Below are 21277 nucleotides of genomic sequence, written 5' to 3'. Positions count from 1 at the left end.
GGAATAGTCTGTTAGGTTGTGGGGTGGAAGCTGTTTTAATGGCTCATTGAGAAAATGGGCTGCCTGTTTTTGATAAGGAAGGTCCTGGATGTGATGCTGGGCAGAATTCTCTGATCTCGTATACCTTACAGCCGCTGCCAGTGAGAACGGAGAATTTGGCGCTTAGCCAAATCTCCATTCACTGCAGCAGGACTGGAGAATTCCAGCCACAGGCAAGGTCAAAGAATTCCGGCCCCTACGTCTGAACTGAGTTACAAAATCACAACCACAGTTTGTGAGGGATGTGCTAAAATTAGCTTTATAAGGCTAGGATAAGGGAAATAACAGGCAGTGTTACCATGTGGCTCATTGCAGTTCAGGATCAGACTCTGGAGGGTTGTTGTTGTTACCAGTAGAACTGGACCTCAGCATAAAACACTGTTTTTAGAAGATAAAAGTAAGGTTGTCTCTAGACACTGATGTAAGTCAGCTTTGGGAGCAATAGTCTTTAAAACCACTGGTAATCTGTTTCAAAAGAGCTCAGAATTGTTAACATTAAATTAATTGTGCCAAGATATTCTGAATGAAATAGCTGTTGCAGAGAATAGGAACACAAGCTGATTCACAGCCCAGAGCTGACCTTGTAGAGTGTGGGAAATAATGGAGAAACTGCAAGAAGTATTGTTGGGGGAAAGGTGAAGAAATTACCAACGAGATACATTGCTGTGTTACCTCAGAATGATTTGCACCCTATTTGCAGGAAGTGCTCTTGTATATGGGTTTGTGCAGGAACAGGGTTTTACTTATACACAGTAAATTTAGATGTTCAGATAATGAAAGTGGGAGGGCGTCATCACAAAATGTCACTCCCATGTGTGTGTCAATGGCCAGGTGTTCACTTTTGACTGTTCGCACACCTAGTGAAGTGCCTCGGAATGTTTTGCTGTGTGGAAGGCAATATAAATGTAAATTGCTTTTGTAAAATATAAAGTACCGTGGGTGCTTGATCCAGCACACTGCAATAAGATCCCTCGCGTCGTCACCTGAGCAACATGAGACAGCTTTTCCTAATGTCTTGCAGTGTTGTGTTTCAAAGTTAGTTGGGATTCTGACTCCAGGATTATGCTGTCATTGTTGTACTGAGGAACTTTTTTTATATTCATTCATGGGCGTCGCTGGCTGGCCAGCATTTGCTGCCTATCCCTAGTTGCCCTTGAACTGAGTGTCTTGCTTGGCCATTTCAGAGGGCAGTTAATAGCTGAGGCTCTGGACCAGGCCAGACCAGATAAGGATGGCAGATCTCCTTCCCTGAGGATATATTAGTGAACTAGATGGGTTTTTTCGATAACCGACAATGGTTTCATGGGCATCAGTAGATTCTTAATTCCAGACATCTTTATTGAATTCAAATTCCACCAGCTGCCGTGGTGGGATTCGAATCCAGGTCAGAACATTGGCTGAGCTTCTGGATTAATAGTCTATTGATAATACCATTAGGCCATTGTCTAGTAAATGTGAATAAACATGAAAGTGACACTCTTGCTTCCATTCATTACATAATTTCTCACATTAGCTTTGTGTATTGAGGTTGGTTGACCAGAATAATCTGTAAACAATTTTATCACCTTTTTATTTCAGGGCAGGGACTCGAGAAGTGCACAATAAACTAGAGAAAAACAGGTATGTACTTGCTGATACCAACTCTTTGTTTTAGTGAAAGGGTTGGTGGGGTTTGTGGGGGGTGGTGGGCAGAAGGAATCCTTTCCTAAATCACTTCAGGTTAACAAACTTTTTGTTTTCTTTTACGTTTATTGGTTTGCAGACGTGCTCATTTAAAGGAATGTTTTGAAACATTGAAAAAGAACATCCCCAATCTGGATGACAAGAAAACATCAAACCTAAGTGTTTTGCGGAGTGCCTTGCGATACATTCAGGTATGAAGAATATAGGATTGTGTATTGTGCTATTTAGGAAGCTAAATGGTTAGGGTGCCCATATTCCTTTTCAAGTTTCATTTTTGTGCCATTATTATGCATAATATTGTGTAAGGTATGCGGTCAAGATTTTCGCTGTGGTTTTTTTCCTTTGGAGTAGTTCTTTAAAACGATTGTGTCTTTGTTCTTGTGTGGAGGTTGCATTGGGAAGGTTTGTTCTATAGAAACCAGTTTGTGGAAATGCATCAATTCCTTTCGTTCTCACACTCAATCCAAGTGTTTGTGATCAAGATTCAATGATAATGAAATTTTCCGAGAGGCAATTCCAAGCAAAGTTTTATAAAAAGGCAGAAAACTCTTGAGTGCTCAACATAACCATGTAGAAAGTGTGACAGAAGTGTATGATTATCTGCAAAAAAATTAGCACATAATGTCACTTAAAATAATTAATCTATTACTTAAATATAGAATTTTAAAGAGTTGAGGTACATTGATGTATTCTTAGTGTCTGGGACAGTGAAGTAATCAATGTTTTTAAGATGTAAGGCATCTCAGCAAGTATTTCTCTGAGAAGGCCTGGGTCAGGGTGACGATCCTCCTTCCTGTCCTGTGTTTACTCCCACTCCTGAGATTTCCTGTTTTGCTCTTGTGCTGACTTTTTTTTGGTAAAGTTAACAGGAACCAATTTATCTTCCCTGCACACCCCAACCACGAGTGCTCGTACTACTTTCTGCACTATAGTGGTTCTATGGTACTTCTTTTTAAAAAAAAAGTGCTGAATCCTTTCCAACGTTTACCGACTTGCTGTTTCTTTTGTGAAAAGCCCAATAATAATAATTTTTAAAATACCAAGTCCCCCTGCCACCCCCAAAATCTCCAAAGAGTTCACTTTAAGTAGATTTGGCCAGCCTCTTGTTGGTTCCTAGAGGCCTAAAGACAAATACAAGAATTGTCCATAATTTGGTACAGTTGGCAATCTCAATGAGAGCAGGTCCCAAGATAGATTACATGAGTCAAAGTATATTCTTAACATTGGAACAGGAGAAAATAAGGAATAGAAGCAGGCCAAAGCCATTTGGCCTACTCAAGTATGCTATCCCATTTAATTAGGATGTGAAGATGCTGCCATTGGGCTGGGGTAGGCACATTAATAAGATTATGGCTGATCTGATTGTGACCTTAACTCCACTTTATTCCCTGCACCCCACCCCTCCAAAAATTGTGGATCAAAAACCAATTTATCTCAACCTTAAAGATATTCAACGACCCAGTCCCGATTGTGCTATCGGGTAGAGAATCCAAAGATTAACAACTCTTTGAGAGAAGAAATTCTTCCTCATCTCCATCTTAAATGGGAGACCCCTTATTTTGGAACCGTGCCCATAGTCCTTGATTCTCCTCTGAAGGTAAACAGTGTCTCAGCATCTGTCAAGCTACTTCAAATCTATACATTTCAATTACATCACCTCTTATTCTTCTAAACTCCAAAGAATATTGGCCCAACCTTTCCTCAAAAGACAACCCTTTCATCCCAAGAGACAACTTAGTGAAACTTCTCTGAAATGCCTCCAATGAAGAGAAAACTATTCACAGTGCTCTAGGTGTGGTCTCACCAATGCCCTGTATACTTACTCCATCCTCCTTGCAATAAAGGCCAACATTCTATTTACCGTTCTAAATACCTGCTGTATCTGCCAGTTAACACTTTGTGATTCATGTATGTAGACACTCTGATCCCTCTATACTGCAGTACTCCAATTTAATAATATTCTGATCAAGGGAATTAATCTGCAAGACCAACACAAAGATGGAGTGGGAGAGATAATTTACAGCCTCAGTTCTCTTAATTGGTGGGCTGAAAAAAAGTTTTTTGTTTAAAAAAGTCCGAAAGAACCTCAAACAGGCTGAGCTGTCCAAAGCTTACCCAGTGTGTTTATGTAGATGTCCTAGAGTGTTTTGTTTGGGATTGAAGAGCCCATTGCCCCGGAGTTAAACAAAATAACTTGTATTTATATAGTGCCTTTCATAACCTCAAAGTCCCATAATGCTTTACAGTCAATGAAGTATCATTTGAAGTGTTGTAATGTAGGAAATGCAATGTAATGAATTCATGTATTAATTAGATCAGTACCAAACTGAACCTTACTGTCTTGTGAGTGGTTGTGTTTTCTTCAAAGAAGACCTGGTTCGGGGCACATTGTCTTTAAACCTGACCATAACATGTTTATCAGATTGAATTAAGAACAGTTTGAGTGTTCAGAGGTGGAATAGAGCTGTGTGACATTTCCTATATTCTTAGTATGAGATTTCTTTATCTGCTATTTCAACAATAGTATGAACTTAAACAGATGTCAGCCTTTTTAGAATAGTGGTGATATACAGGGATCTGAACTTCAGTCAGAAGGTTGTGTGCTCAAGCCCCATCCAGGAACTGAGCAAATAATCCAGCCTAACGTGTCAGTGAGAGTGTGCTGCATTGTTGAAGGTGCTGTTTTTGAAAATGGGATCTAATGCTGTTTGTTTAAGATCCCATCTCACTGATTGCAAGAGAGGTTTTGGTTTTCCATCAATCAATGTGTCAAAAATGAATTAACTGCTTATTTATTTAAGTTACATTTGTGGGATCTTATTCTGTGCAAATTAGTTACTTGGAAATGTGTGAAATTAGGACAAGTGCTTTCTTTTGTGCATATATTTTTGTAATTGGCATATTACATTATGTAATTTCAGAAAATTATTGTCCAATATCTGATCATCAAATCAGCTTTCCGACATGTTATCAGTCAGGTGCATGCCAGTTACATTAAGGATTGCAAATTGCTGCAAGTGTGCGACTATTAGAGTTCTGAGGATCAGAGTTGTGACCATACTGATTTTTCTCCTTTTAGGCACAATGCGCCTAAGAGGGCATCAGTGACCATAGACATCCATTGGATGGGTCCATGATTATGCTTGGCAAAGTGCAGCTGTGGTTTGCCATAGCCTTCTGTAGTATGGCTGAGCAGGAAACACTCCTGCTCTTGCCACTAGCCAAATCAAAAGGAATCACGTACAGACTGAAAATCAACCTGTTTGGCCGTGTTATGAATATGCCTTCCATGACCTTTAAATCCTGAAGTGGGACTTGAACCCAGAACTTGTGGCCCAGTGGTAGGGGCACTATCCGTTGTACCACAAAACCGCTTTCTGATCGCACTGATTATGGAGTACCAATCAGAGATTCGCCAGAGCGTTTCAGACTCAGCTTGAATCAAATTTTAATAAATCGGCAATTAACTATTTTGTGTGCTAACCATCTTGGATAATGCAACGGTGCAAGTCGTCAGGCAAAGCAAGCTTTGGGTTGAATGAAGTCTTTAACCAGGGAAAAACTGAACCAGATTAATATAGTTTGATAACATAATAATGGGGAGTTTGTGTGTTCTCCCCGTGTCTGCGTGGATTTCCTCCAAGTGTTCTGGTTTCCTCCCACAGTCCAAAGACGTGCGGGTTAGATTGATCGGCCACGCTAAATTGCCCCTTAATGTCAGAGGGACATGGCGTTATGGGGATAGGGTCTGGGTAGAACTGTTGTTGGTGCAGGCTCGATGGACCATATGGCCTCCTTCTGCACTGCAGGTATCCTATGATTCTATGATGTGTGTATGGCATATAGATAATAGACAGTTTACTTTAGTTGGCAAAACACTGCTACCTGGTTGTATACTGTTTGTTAGGCAGTGGGATGTTTTGGAGGACAGAGACTTGTATCAATCAAGCTCAAAAGATTTAAACAAAATTCTGTCTTCTCAAGGTTTGGAAAGAATCAAATGTTACTCTTTGCATGAAAGACAAATAAGCAAAACTCTGACCCTGCTGTAAGTACTGAACTTACTGAGTAAGTACAGTAGAACTTTGTCTTTTATCCAGAGTCTATTGGAATGAGCAGGCCTATTAGATTTCAAGTCCAAAGCAGCATTACTATTGCATAAGTAACTGGCACCTTTCTAACTGTATTACTGCTTACTGTAGATTTTCTGCAGTCTCTCGTTTCACTGGGGCTTGGCACTGTTTCCTCACAGCCACATGTCAGCTGTGCTGTTCAAAGTAGAGCTTTTTTTAAATCCTGCAATGAATCAGTTTTCTCACTCCTTTCCCCATCCCTCAACTCTCCAGAAAAAGAAAGTGTCTGGAGAAGTCAAGAACTGCAAAAGTGTGGCCTAGAATTCTTTCAAATAAATTTGATTAACTCAGATCACAATTAAGAGCAGTTTCAACCTAAGGCTTTAAAATGTCAATCTGCTTCCTGGGAGCACACTGGGTTATACCCCCTGCCTCACCCGTTCCACCTTTAGTGAGAGCTGGAAGTTGGTGGATTGGAACTGGCTTTCCAGCATATTTCCTGTTTCAACCTAAGGCTTTAAAATGTCAATCTGCTTCCTGGGAGCACACTGGGTTATACCCCCTGCCTCACCCGTTCCACCTTTAGTGAGAGCTGGAAGTTGGTGGATTGGAACTGGCTTTCCAGCATATTTCCTGTTATTGGGACTGTAACGTCCATTTGCACCAATCCCACCCGTTCCTCCATGATACAACTACTCCTCCTCTCCTGCTGGTGAGAATTCTTTAATCTGATTGAATGGTCTTGCTGTTTCTTGCCTCGCTGAGAGGTGCTGCAGATTTCCTGTTGAGGGTTCCACACTGGATCTCAGTACATGTGCACAAACTCTGTGGGACCTGTTCGCATAGTAAAGAAGGAGCAGCTCCTTTGCTGTTCACCACAAAATCCTGATCAATGTGAATATCTTTTGTGAAAATTTCCCATTTGGTATTCAGCAAATTGATGAGCTTGTCTTATTAGCAGTTGATTGGGTAATAGAGAAATTAATATCACCATAGAACCATGGTGTGGAGTTGTCGGTATTGGACTGGGATAGGCACAGTAAGTAGTCTCACAGCCTGGTTTTAAGTCTTTAACCTGGTGCTGTGAGACAACATAGAACCATAGAATCCTTACAGTGCAAAAGGAGGCTATTCAGCCCTTCAAGTCTGCACTGACTCTCCAAAACAGTATCTTACTTAGGTCCTATCCCCATGACCCCATGTATTTAAGCAGCTAATCTCCCTAACCTACAAATCTTGGAACACTAAAGGACAATTTAGCATGGCCAGTCCACCTAACTTGCACATCTTTGAACTGTGGGAGGAAATTGGAGCACCCAAGAAAACCCACGCAGCCACTGGGAGAGTATGCAAACTCTACGCAGACAGTGACGTGAAGCCATAATTGAATCTGGGTCCCTGACGCTATGAGGCAACGGTGCTAACTACTATGCCACCACACTGCCCATGCGCTCACTTCTCAAATTCCATCAGCACTACAAATCACAGTTATCAACCATGGCTCAACTAGTAGGACTCAAGCCTCTGAGTTGGTTGTGAGTTCAAGTCCCACTCCAGGACTTGAGCACAAACATCAAGGCTGGAGCTCCAGTGCAGCATTGAGGTAGTGTGGCACTATAAGGTGTGCCCTCTTTCAGATGAGATATTTAACTGAGGCCCCATCTGCCTGCTCAGGTGGATGTAAAAACATATCCCATGGTGCTATTTCAAAGAAGTGGTGGAGGGGCAGGGGGGTTATCATCTTGATCATCATCATCTTGATCATCATCATCTTGATCATCATCATCTTGATCATCATCATCTTGATCATTGTCATTGTCCCAGATGATGCTCGCCCCTTTGAGGGAAAGAGCTGACATGGTGATTTCACCTGAGGATCGCCACGTTTCTGGCGAGGGGCAAGGTTCAAAAGGCGGAGCCTTTATGAATAACCTCAACGACAATTGAACCTGAGCTGTTGGCATTGCTTCGCATCACAAACCAACTGTCCAGCCAATTGAGCTAAACCAATCCTCGAAAGCACTTTCTTGAAGTTGTGAAAGGCGCTGTATAATCCAAGTTCATTTTTCACTCCTAATTCAAATGCGTATCTTGTTAATCTGAGTTATATCGTAATTGGATTATTGAACAATTTGAATTAACTGCGAATCATAGAATCCCACAGTGCAGAAGAAGGCCATTCGCACCAACAAATCTGCACCGACCACACTGCACTGACCGCTTTTACAAATGCACTGTAGAAAGCATTCTTTCTGGTTGTATCACAGCTTGGTATGGTTCCTGCTCTGCCCAAGACCACAAGGAACTACTAAAGGTTGTGAATGTAGCTCAATCCATCACGCAAACAAACCTCCCACCCATTGACACTGTCTACACTTCCTGTTGCCTCAGCAAAGCAGCCAGCATAATCAAGGACCCCACACACCCTGGACGTACTTTCTTTGACCTTCTTCTGTCAGGATAAAGATACAAAAATCTGAGGTCACATACCAATGAACTCAAGAACATCATCTTCCCAGCTGCTGTCAGGCTTTTGAATGGACCTACCTTGCATTAAGATGATTTTTCTTTACACCCTAGCTATGACTGTGGTGCTACATTCTGCACTCTCTCCTTTCCTCCTCTGTGTAGCGTGCAAGAAACAATACTTTTCACAGTATACTAATACATGTGGCAATAATATATCAAATCAAAGTCCCATCCAGGCCCTATCTCTATAACCCCATGCATTTACCCTAGTTAATCCCCCTGACACTAAGCATGGCTACATAGCCCGCATATCTTTGGACTGTGGGAGGAAACCGGAGCACCTGGAGGAAACCCATGCAGACATGGGGAGAATGTGCAAACTCCACAGATAGTGACCCAAACTTGGAATCGGACCCGCATCCCTGGCGCTGTGAGGCAGCAGTGCTAACGAATGTGCCACCCCCAAGAAGGGCGAAGATCTGACAAATGGTCATCTAGACTCAATGTTGGCTTTATTCCCTCCCTACAGACGCGGTCAGGCCAGCTAAGATTTTCCAGCATTTCTTGTTTTTGTTGTGAAGGAAGAAGAGTTGATTTGTTCCTTCATTTTTTCCATCCAGTTCGTTTTTATTTGGTCTTTCAGACAGAACAGCTTGGTGCTTTGGATCTGATTTCAACAGGATTGGGTATATGTTTATTAATTTTTTACAGTAACTTCATTGCAATGCTAATGTCAGCCTACTTGTGACACTAATAAATAAACTTTAAAACTAAAATGGAATTGTTTTGAAAAACAAAAGCTGTTCATCAGTTTTATTCCCAACAAATGATCCATTGATGTATTTTGGTGCATTTTCAGTTGTCGTTTTGTATAACAGTTGGGAGAAGATGGTTTTCTTGTTGCTATTATGTAGCAATGGACTTTGAAATGCTAAAGGAAGAAGCATCCTTTAGTACACTGGGGAACCATGTGGATGTACAATGCTTAACACCTTCACAGATGGCCCTTTTTTTTTAATGAATCACTTGTAATTAAGTTATGCAGAAAGGAATTTGCTGAAAGTGGCAAGCAGTGTAGTACCAGAGGAATATACCTCATTGTGTGATATTCGGATGCCCAGCTGGGAAATGGACATCATCTCTCTCTGTACCTTTCAGTAATCACAATAATTGTGGTTGGAGTCGCATTTCCTCTGACGGCCCATTTCTTTTTTCTTAATGTATATGGATGCCATTGTTGAGCTAATGCTATTGTCCTAGCCACCACATTAATGTTCATGAATGGAGATCAGGATGACTCATTGGTGCAAAATTGAACTCTTTTGTTCATTGTAGAGAAAAAAAACAGTGGACGAAACTGGGGTTCAATAATGACTTGTATACATGAGCACAGATTATTACGTGCAGTTTTCTAGTTAATGAGGGAAAAAAGCTTGACAAATCTTCAATATAGATTAATGGACCCTGCAGCTATGTTGAAATCGCAGCTTATCCCAGTAAAATGTTTCTTTGGCATCTTTTTAAAAATTAGTTTCTGATGTGTAGGATCATTCATGTAAGTTTATATTACGCTAGCCGATATCCTGTGACATTACCCCTTGCACTATCGTTGGTCATTATGACACTTAGCTAATAAAATGGACTTTTCCAATCATAGAATCCTACACTGCAGAAGGAGGCCATTTGGCCCACTGAGTCTGCACTGACCACAATCCCACCCAGGCCCTATCCCCGTAACCCCATGCATTTACCCTCGCTAGTCCCCTTGACACGAAGGGGCTATTTAGCATGGCCAATTAATCTAACCCACGCGTCTGTGGACTGCAGGAGGAAACCAGAGCATCCAGAGGAAATCCATGCAGACATGGGGAGAATGTGCAAACTCTATTCAGACAGTGACCCAAGCAAACCTGGGTCCTTGGCGCTGTGAGGTAGCAGTGCTAACCACTGTGCCAGTATGCTGTCCACAATCGCACTGTTCCTTTAAAGCCACTACTCAGACCCTGCAGAGAAATGTTTTTAATGGTCACATCCCTGAGTCTAATTGTTGTAGGAAATTTTGGTAGATTTGGTGCTACTTGCAAATCCCTAGCTTCTGCCCTTGGGCAGTGAAGCCAATTATCAAGATCAGAAAACCACCAGGAAACAAGTCATTTTTTTCTAGTATCTAACATTTGGCATGTTTGAAATGTGAAATCTCTAAGATAATGGATGTGCACTGAAGATAAGAAATAACTTGTCTTGTACAATGCTTTTAGGGTGTCCTACACAATAGCCAATTAAATTCCATTTTTTTAAGTGCAGTCCGTTGTAATGTAGGAATGATGTGGAGTTGCCAGCATTGGACTGGGGTAGGCACAATAAGAAGTCTCACAACACCATGTTAAAGTGCAACAGGTTTATTTGGTAGCTCAAGCTTGCAGGGTGTTGCTCCTTCCTCAAGTGGTGAAGAATTGTAATGTAGGAAAACATGGCAGACAATTTGTACACAGCAGGATCCCACATCCAGCAACAAGACATGTGACCAGATAATCTGTTTTGTTGATGCTGGTTGACATGTAACTAGTGGTCAGGATACTAGAAATAGAACCACAGGACCATTTATATCCACCTTAGATGGCAGACAGCCTTGTTTTAATGTTTCATCCAGAAGACGGAATTTCTGATGGTACATGTTAAGAAATGCGCTAACATGTCAGCCAGGGCTCTGTGTTCAAGTCTCTGAACCATCTGACTTTGAGGTGAGAATGCCTCCCACTGAGCCAAGACTGCCATCTGGATAAGGAGAGGTGCAGTGGCTCTATAAGTTTATTTCACAGAAAGGCTAAATCTAGTCATTAACCTTTTGAAACCTTCATGCTCCTGATCACATAATGTGGAGCCTCACACAAGAAGCAAGAGTTGGCGGTGCAATATACCTTCCATAAAATTAAACACAATTAAGCTGTATGTCTTTCTTAAAAAGTATGTTCCAGACCATGTCCAACATCGTTATGTAGCCTTGGGTGTTCCGAGGGCATTTGTAAATTGTGTAAGAGTCAGGTTAAAGTTGAGCATGATAACAACGTAGCCCATTGGGTATTACAGAGTATTTATACCCGCAGAAATAAGCCACGGGCAGAACTTTGCCACTTTTTGGCAAAGTGTGATCTCAGGCGGGAAGTACAGAGGGTAGACCAGTGACGGTGTTGATCAGTTTCCCCACCATATTTTTAAACTAATGGACAAAAAAAGATGTAAAGTGTGAGTCTCTCAACCTAACAGAGTGGGCTCCGATTAAGGGCACGCCAATGTAAAACTATAAAAATAGAAACAATCCATCTCCCTTTCGCCTCTGTTGAGGGTTATACTCACCTGCATGCCTCTAGACAGGTTCTGATCATCTGGTGCACATCGTGGGGGACCTGTCATGATTTGTATGCTGATGTGAATGGACAGTTTAACATGGGGACGACTATTAAGCGTAAAGACCTGATATTTGTATTTAAATATATGCAAATAGTGATCCAAGTTTTAAAGTTGGGATGCCCATTATGTCATTGGCTGGTTGGGGTGAGGGGAAATCCTGCTGCCATAAAATGGGATTCCTGTGGGATTCTCTGGACTTGATGCCATTCTTGTCCCCCAAAAATGAGAGCAGTAAATCCGCACCCCCCGCCCCCCCCACTGCCCCGCAACCGTATGTGTTCTTGAACATAGCTTAATTTATTTACATCCAAAACAGAGGCTTAAGTAGAAAGTAGTTTGCAATCAGATTTGGACCACATATCTCTTCCTAATTTGAACAACAATGAAGCTTTATCGCATTGTGTTTTACAGATTTTATTTTATTCTGCACCATATAAACTAATCTCCAAGTTTGTTTCTGTACATTATTTACTTAGTTTTTTTTCTTGCCATGGCTTCATCCTGCCTCATAACCTCCCTCCTTCCATCCCCCTGACTTCAGCCTATTGGAAGTCAGCCCCATCCTGTAGGCAGCTGTGCTGTCGGCTTCTGCTCTCTGGAGTTCCTTTGTGAGCCTCTTCACTTCTCTATCTTCCTCCTTCAGTCAGAACCCGATGCTTTCACCCCCCCCCCCCCCCCCCCCCCCCCCCGCCCCCGGTAACTTCTCCTTTGACTTAGTCAAGATCTGTTTTCCCCATTACTCATCTTGGAATGCATTTCTGTGTTAAAGAAGTTGCATGGATGCCAGGTGTTGTTGTCGTAATGTAACGGCCTTATTAGTAGGAAATTCTCTATTAATAGCTCTGAATGCAAATTGCAGCCTGCCAGCCAGCATACCAAGTCAGTACTTCATAGAGCAATGCTAGACAGCATTTCTGTGAGGCAGTAACTTTGAATAAGATTAACTTCAGCCTTTAGTACACTGATCTAGAATTCAGAACACTCTTCAGAAGATGTTTCTCCTCTCTTGGGTAATGGTTCCATTGATGCCTCTTCTGCTCTAGTCCCGGCCTGAGTGGCTATTACTCATGCGTGAGCCTTAACTGCGAGCAATTGCAGCTGAGCCCCGTTCAAACCTCGCCCAACATCCCCACTTTTGGTACGAGTTGCTAGGCAGCGATTCAGAGCAAGACTCCTGGCCAATCCAAACAGGAGCACAGAGACCAACTGTATCCTGGGCTCAAATGAACAAATTCAGCTCTGAGTGACTAGGGATCAAATCTGCAACCTTCATGGTCTGTATGGTTGCTGCATAAACTCGCTGAGTCATTTGTATAATTGCGTAACACTTTGAAAATTACTAATTTTTGGAAAATTACATCTTATCTGTTAGTTAGGATGTCACTGCATTTTGCGGTTAACAGCACTAATGACCAGAGTTGTGTTGCAGTATATTAATTTTCAAATGGTTTCACACCCACACTACCTGATGGAAGCAGTATGAAAAAACATCACCTCTGTCTAAAATAACCTGCTCACTTTCCTTTTGAATTAGACAAACATTTTTTTTGCAACTCTGCTAAATGAATGAGTAATTTCTGGTAGGCAGCATACCAGGTCAGAATATGTGTGCTAACTTCCTCAACAAAATAACTAAGCAATGAACCCATCATTTTAGAAACACAAAGGTGAAATTAAAATTGAGTATTGCTTGCTGATGGTAATAGACTACCTTTCGTCAGGCTCAACACAAAATCAATGATTGAGACCACACAATTTCCTCTTGGAAAATATCCCATCTCCTTGTCTGTGATGGTCTATGTTTCTGCACATCAAAGTTTAAGTGTAAAGTTCATCTATTTGTATCACAAGTCAGCTTACATTAACACTGCAATGAAGTTATTGTGAAAATCCCCTAGTTGAACAGGCTTTGGTGACTGATCAGGTGCACTGACAGAGAATTTAGCATAGAAAATGCACCTAACCAGCCCATTTTTTGGACTGTGGGAGGAAACTGGAGGAAACCCATGAGGAGATTGTGCAGACTCCACACAGACAGTGACCCAAGCTGGGAATCGAACTCGGGTCCCTGGCACTGTGGGGCAGCTGCACTAACTACTCGCAATGTTAGAACTCACTACCAATTGAGATCACTAGAAACCAATTGTATTTTATCCTCTCCTGAATGCTTGTCCAGTTTTAAGGGTGCAAGTGTACCTTGCCCAAATGGCCAGTCTTTATTTGTAAGAAATATAATGAGTGTTGGCATGCAGTTCTATTATGAAGGCCATTGCTGCCTTATCCTATCCTCACCTGAGATCCATGGATGCAAGTATCACTGGATAATGTGCAGAACCTCTGGCTAATATTGTCCCTCCTTATCCCAATGACACTGAGGTTGATTGTTGCTCCCTCTACCAGTGCCCCGACTGGGTTCAGTTATATCAGGAACTAAAGTTGGCACCTTTTGTGGCCCAGTGCGGTTTTCACCAACTCAGGATTCCAGTCTAGAACATGTGTCACAAGTCAGCTTACATTAACACTGCAATGAAGTTACTGTGAAAATCCCATAGTCGCCACACTCTGGTCCCTGTTTGGGTACACTGAGGGAGAATTTAGCATAGCCAATGCACCTAGCTAGCAAATTTTTCAGACTGTGGGAGGAATCCGGAGCAGCCGGAAGGAACCCATGCAGACACGGGGAGAACGTGCAAACTCCACACAGACAGCGACCCAAGCTGGGAGAATTGAACCCAGCTCCCTGGCACTGTGAGGCAGCAGTGATTAACCACTGTGCCAAACCATGCTGCTTGGATTACAGTCACTGAAATGACTGGGGGAAAAAAACCCAATCTGGTGCACGAATCATACATCAGCGCAGGAACTGCAGACTTGGAGCACAATGTTAGCATTGCTGCACACAAGCAATAGTGCACAATTTGTAACTTTGGGGTAAGACTTGAAGTTGCAAAATATTGTCTTATAACAAGAAGAGATAGGATGCAGGAGATCAACGTTTTATCTACAGTATGCAGGCTCATAGCATGGCTGCTCCATATGCTGAAGTACACCAGCATTCATTAAGACGAGTAGTCCATTATATTTTGCTGGATTTGGGGCCAACTTTGAAAATAGGCAGTGTGGGGGATGGGCATTTGGATGCAGGCACAAGTTCCACAACACAGTGAAAGTACATTATTGATTGTTGGTTGTTGGTGCAGCCTTCGGGACTGCCTTTTGTTTCACAGTGCTTTCAACCCTGAATGTGCTTTAATTGTGTCAGGCAGATTGATGGAGAGAAATTCTTCCAATGCTACCAAAGCTCGCAATTTAATAGCTTGAAGTCAAACATAAAGATTTTCACTTTAAGTCGAGCAAGACAAAAGAGTCAGGATGTTGGCCAGATGGAATCCTACAAATGTAGCTATTGTTTCTGTTTTAAATTTCTCAGTCTAAATAATGTTTCTGTAATATATTACAAGTCTTTTATATGGTGTGCACTTCCCTTCATTCTCACACTTGCCTCCCAACACATTGTGTTGCGAACGACACTATTATGAAATGTTCTACCCTCTGACTCGCCAGTAGCAATTCTGTGAAAAACCTGCCACTAGTTTAACTATATAAAAGTTAATAAAATCTAATCTACTGAAGCAGGAACATTGAGTGTTGTCAGACATGCTCCCCTCCCATCTCTCCGGAACATACACACGTGCACAAAATCTACCAAAAACTGGAAATGAGTCTTCTGCTTTTACGAATTAACCAACCTCTGCCCAGAAAAAGACTGTTCATTGTCCATGTGTTTTTTCTTTAAATAGTGACCCGTTCCCCAATTCTGAAGGAGATCTAGTTGTTAAAATAAATATTTAATGTGATATTATAAGCATTTTACGTACATTATTTTCATTGAGAGATTTATTTATTTGGAGACGTTATTACCGCACACACTCCAATGATCATAAGCGACTGCTGCACATTTTGTTACAATGTGTTGTCTCATCGTCAGATCAAGAAAGTCTTAGGAAATATTTATTTCATGATTATCATGCATCTTTACAACTTAGTGCTGGTATTAAGAACGATTTCTACATCTTTCATGTAGGTGTCAGCTGTAGCTCAGTTGGTGGCATTCTTGCTTTTAATTTGGAAGGTTATGGGTCCGATCCCAACTTCAAAGACTTGAGCGCGTAATCAAAGCTGACTGATGCTTCTGTGTGGTACTCAGGAGGGTGTCATATTGGTGGACGTGCCACCTTTAGGGTGAACTGTTTATGAAAGATACTATTGCACTATTTGCGGAGGTCTCCAAGAGTATTTAAATCAGGCTGGGGTAACACACATCTCTCGTTGGTCTACATTACAATAGCGAATACACTTCAAAAGTAATTAGCTGGCTTTGAAACATTCCGAGGATGTGAAAGTTCATGCAAAAATCTATTTACGCAGTACCTTTATCATAATTAGATGTAACAAGACACGTCACTGAAGCTGTAAAGAGATATTGGGTCAGGTGACACAAACGGTGCGACATGGTGGCACAGTGGTTAGCACTGCTGCTTGCAACACCAGGGCCCCATCAGGGGGACTAGCTAGGATAAGTGCATGGGGTTATGGGGATAGGGCCTCGGTGGGATTGTGGTCGGTGCAGACTTGATGGACTGAAAGATCTCCTTCTGGACTGTAGGTCTGTATAAAACCTTAGTCAAAGAGGTAGGTTTTAAAGAGGAAAGCGAGGCAGAGGGATATAGCGAGGGTATTTCGGAGCTTAGGGCCTATACAGCTGAAAGCATTGTCACCAATGATGGAATGATTTTAAATTGGGATTGTTCAAGAGGCTAGAATTAAAGGAGTGAAAGTACCTTGAAGGGTTGTGGGCTGGAGAATATTGCAGAATTAGGGAGACGAGAGACCATGGAGGGATTTGAAAACAAGGATGAGAATTTTAAAAGTCAAGTTATTGCTTGACTGTATGCCAGTGTAGGTCGGCATGCACAAGGGTGATGGATGGACAGGACGTGGTGCAATTTCCGAAATAAGCAGCAGAGTTTTGGATGATCAAAGGTTTATGAAAGTAGAATTTGGGAGAGCAGCCAGGACTGCATTAGATTAGTCAAGGCTAGAACTAATAAAGGCATGAATGAGGGCTTTAGCAGATGAGCTAAGGTGTGGGCAATGTTGTGGAGGTGGGAAGAGGTGAGCTTAATGGCTGTTGGTTGGAAGTTTACCTTCGGGGTCAAATAGGACATTCAAGGTTGTTAACTGTGATTTAAACTTGGACAGTTGCCGGGTAGAGTTGATGGCTAGAAAATGGATAAAAGCAAATTACTGTGGATACTGGAATCTGAAACCAAAAGAGAAAATGCTGGAAAATCTCAGTAAGTCTAGCGGCAAATGTAAGGAGAGAAAAGAGCTGAAGTTTTGAGTCCAGATGACCCTTTGTCAAAGCTCTGAGAAAGGGTCATCTGGACTCGAAACGTCAGCTCTTTTCTCTCCTTACAGATGCTGCCAGACCTGCTGTGATATTCCAGCGTTTTCTCTTCTGGAGTTAGAAAATGGAGTTTGGATTGAGTACTCAAAGTAGTGGCTTTAGTCTTCCCATAATAGAGATAATTTCTGCTCATGCAGTAATGAATATCAAATAAGTAGTTTGATAACTTAACAATGGAGGAGTCAAGCGGTGGTAGTGAGGTGGAGCTACTTGTTGTCAATCTACAAAAGAAAACGAATGCTATGCTTTCAGATAATATTGCCACCTGTGTAGGGAAGAGCCAAAGATAAATCACTGGGGGATAGAAGAGGAATGTTTTGGGAGCAGGAAGAGCATCCATGATTGCACATGTAAGAATGGAATCCGATGAGAGCAGACCCACACGGCTGGACAACAGTGGAGAGAGGGTGAAGGAGAATAGAGTGGTAAGGCGAATCAGGCAGATGAGAAGTACCAGGAGGGATAGTTTACCTTTGTCGCAGGAGAAGGATAGGATGTCATTTGTCACTTTAAAAGAGCTACTTCAATCCCAAGGCTGGGCCAGAAACCTGATTGGAGTGTGGGATTCCAAGAAAGATATGCATGATTTTGGGAGGTGAAATGCTTTCAAGAACTTTGGAGGGGAAAGGGAGTAAAGTTCTAGAAAAAACCAGCAATCTGGAATCTGAAACAAACACTGAAAAATGCTGGAAAATCTGAGCAGGTCTGACAGCATCTATGGAGAGAGGATAGAACCAACATTTCAGGTCTGGATGACCCTTTGTCAAAGCCCTGATCCACAAGACCAGTCTCTTTTGAGAGACTATGAGGGAAAATAAGAGAGAAAAGTAAAGTTAAAGTTTATTTATTAGTGTCACACGTAGGCTTGCATTAACACTGCAATGAAGTTACTGTGAAAATCCCCTAGTCGCCACACTTCGGCACCCGTTTGGGTACACTAAGGGAGAATTTAGCATGGCCAGTGCACCTAACCTGCACACCTTTCGGACTGTGGGAGGAAACCAGAGCATTCAGAGGAAACCCACACAGAACATGAGGAGAATGTACAAACTCCGCACAGTGACCCAAGCTGGGAATTGAACCCGAGTCCCTGGCGCCGTGAAGCAGCAGTGCTAATCGCTGCGCCACCGTGCCGCCCACAATTTCCTTTAATTTTCCCTATAATGTAGTTAACATTATAGGAAATTTAGCTTGGTGAGCTCGTGGAAGGGAGGAACGTTTCTGAGAATGATTGGATGGCCTTGATCTTAGTGACAAAAGTGAATTTTTGTTAGAGGTGAGCGTGGAGGAAAGAGGGAAGAGTGATTGAAGACTGTTTGCAGTCAAGATCATATGTATTAATGGAAGTCTTTGTTTTTGTACACCACCTGACACCTTTCGAGCCAACCATTTCCCTGTAGGTGTAAAGTCAAATAGTCATAATTAGCCCAGTTTGTGTTTCCTGTTTTGTAACTCATGTTCATGATGATACATCCTGTAAATTTGTGGCTGATTTTTTTTTGCAGCTGAGTATGATTGCAGTCCGGTTTTGGGAGCTTTAACCACCTGTACTGGATTTGGAATGCTGATTCTGAATGCTGCAATGCTAACCAAAAAGACAAGAATTATTACTCATTTCCTGTAGAGTGAAAACTGGCTCAAGTTGAACCTTGCATGTCGCTGTATAAATACAAAATGTACTTGGAATGGGTTGTACTCGATGAGAGTTGCCAAATTCCATAATTAAACTGCAGTGAACTGATAGGAAGGCAACCTAGCACCCTCACCAGAGAGTGCTCAGTGATATCACTGCTTTGTATATTCTGCTGGAAACAAGGTTTCCTTGTAGTTAGTGGTGAATTACTTAATTCTGTCCACCGAGCTGTCGATTCTCATTTACCTGCTGTGCTCCATCAGGCCGGCTGAAATGGGTTTGTGGATCTCATTCTGCTGAGCCATTTCCAGCCTTGTGTGTGTGACCTTGGCATTGTGGATGATAGAAAATTGTTAAGTCGAGTTGCCGCATCTAAAACGGTGCGAGGGATCTGACATTTATGCAATTTCTGATAACTGCTTTCACACGCCAAGCCGAGGAGGATAGGGCAGGCATTAAAATGTCACCCGAGTGACAAAACTAAATATTTTAACTGGAATGGAGATTAATCGATTTTTTTTTAAATTGTCTGCGATTTGCAAAAAAAATGTTAGGTTAGTCCGATGAAAATCCTGTTTGATAAATGAGGCTTATTTATGAAAGAAATGTGATGGGAAATGGTTAAAATCGGACATTGGCTATCGGGTAATTCATAATTCTGTGCGTCCCCGATCTCCAGAAAGGGTAGGACTGCAGATTTTAATTTGCAACTTCTCTTTGTCAGCAAGCGGGCCGTCCCCCCGATATCGGTTCATTTATTTGTTAGCGTGAGGAGGAAGAGACTTAAATTCGGACGGTTTCCGTGTGAATAAAGCTTGCCATTTTATTTTGTCTTTCCTGTCAGTCGGCAGCAGCTTTCCAGTCTGTGTGTATGAGAGGCTGTTGCTTCTCCCGCCACTCTCTGGCTTGAACAGCGCCAGGTCCGCGCACCGCCATTTTGTTCCAGGAAAGCCAGCCCTCAAGCACTGTGTGCCATTGTCAATAAAATGCTTTCTTCTCCCCCTTCCAAAAAAAGGTTGCCTCACAGCGCACTGGAGACGAATGAAATGTTTTTTTTCTTTTACGGTATTGAGGTTTTCTTGTGAGGGTAACACTTTTTTTTTGCTTCTCCTGAATGCTTGCTGTCATATTTTTCAGGTAGAGAAATGCATTTTGTTGGGATTATATATATATATATATGTATACATAGATACACGGGTTTGATGTGTTATCTCTTGAGGGGAGGGAAAAGGCGAGGCTACAAAGTATCCGCCGGGATTGTTGCAAAGCGGCTACTGTTGCAATCTGTGCGTACTCGATACACCGCCCACGTGGGCAGCGCGAGCCGCAGCTGGAGCCTGGGCCACGTGAGCCGCGAGCACATGGCTACTCCGCTTGACGTCACCCTGCCCGCCCACCGCCACGTGACCGCAGCAGTCTCCAGTGACAAGTCCCTGCCTTCCCTCCCCCCGCTCTCTGTGTCTCAGAGAGAGCATTGGGGAGCTCTGCTATGTAGGCTGCACAGATCCTCTTGCTGCAGCGTCCTTTTTCTAATCCCACCCTGGAAATTTAAGTTTTACTTGGCTTCTTTTTTTAAAAAATAAAGTTTACTTATTAGTCACAAGTAATTTCCACTGCAATCAAGTTACTGTGAAAATCCCCTAGTCGCCACACTCCGGCCGGTTCCTGTTCGGGTACATGCTGAGGGAGAATCTAGCACGGCCAATGCGCCTAACCTGCACATCTTTGGTGTGTGGGAGGAAATTGGAGCACCTGTACGAAACCCATGCGGACAAGAGGAGAATGTACAAACTATTAGTGTCACAAGTAGGCTTACTGTTAATACAACAGTGAAATTGCTGTGAAAAATCCCCTCATTTGTCACACTCTGCCTGTTCAGGCACACAAGAGAAAATCTAGACCTTACCGGCACATTTTCAGACTGTGGGAGGAAACCCAGGCAGACATAGGGGGAACGTGCATACTCCACACAGACAGTGACCTAAGTCGGGAATCGAACCCAGGTCTCTGACACTGAGGCAGCAGTGTACCACTATGCCTCCCTGTTCCTGCCCTGTAGGCTGCACAGATCATGTTGCTGCAACATACTTCGCTACCTTTTCCTAATTCCACCCTGGAAATACTTAACCCACCCCTTCAGCTGTCCCCTCACATCAGTTGTCATGTTTACCAGCTTTGATTTGATTTATTATGGGTGGCATAATGGTTAGCATTGCTATCTCTCAGTGCCAAGGACCTACGTTCAATTACAGCCTCGGGTACTGTCCACGTGGAGTTCGCACATTCTCCCTGTGTCTGTGGGTTTCCTCTGGGCACTCCGATTTCCTCCCACAGTTCAAAGACCCTCAGGTGTACTCAAGCAGGTGACGGATTGTGACGACTAGGGGATTTTCATTGCAGTGTTAATGTGACATGTTAATAAATAAATATAAATGCATTGTCACATGTATTGGAATCCAGTGAGAAGTATTGCTTCTTGCATGCTATACACAAAACATCTCT

The 21277-nt window shown here is 42.4% G+C and overlaps 1 protein-coding gene across 2 annotated transcripts in view; it reads left to right on the top strand.

Annotated features, from left to right (window-relative positions):
- The window catches only part of mnta (MAX network transcriptional repressor a), a 133568-nt gene that overhangs the window by 39657 nt on the left and 72634 nt on the right, over nt 1-21277 (top strand). For both annotated transcript variants that reach the window (XM_080210449.1, XM_080210448.1), the window contains exons 3-4: nt 1618-1659; nt 1802-1913. In XM_080210449.1, coding sequence (XP_080066575.1) covers nt 1618-1659; nt 1802-1913 — 154 coding nt within the window. The remainder of the gene's footprint in view (nt 1-1617; nt 1660-1801; nt 1914-21277) is intronic.

This window comes from Carcharhinus amblyrhynchos, chromosome 23 (assembly GCF_965287045.1).
Source record: "Carcharhinus amblyrhynchos chromosome 23, sCarAmb.v2.hapA, whole genome shotgun sequence".
Taxonomy (NCBI): domain Eukaryota; kingdom Metazoa; phylum Chordata; class Chondrichthyes; order Carcharhiniformes; family Carcharhinidae; genus Carcharhinus; species Carcharhinus amblyrhynchos.
This window is presented reverse-complemented; position numbering and strand designations above follow the sequence as displayed.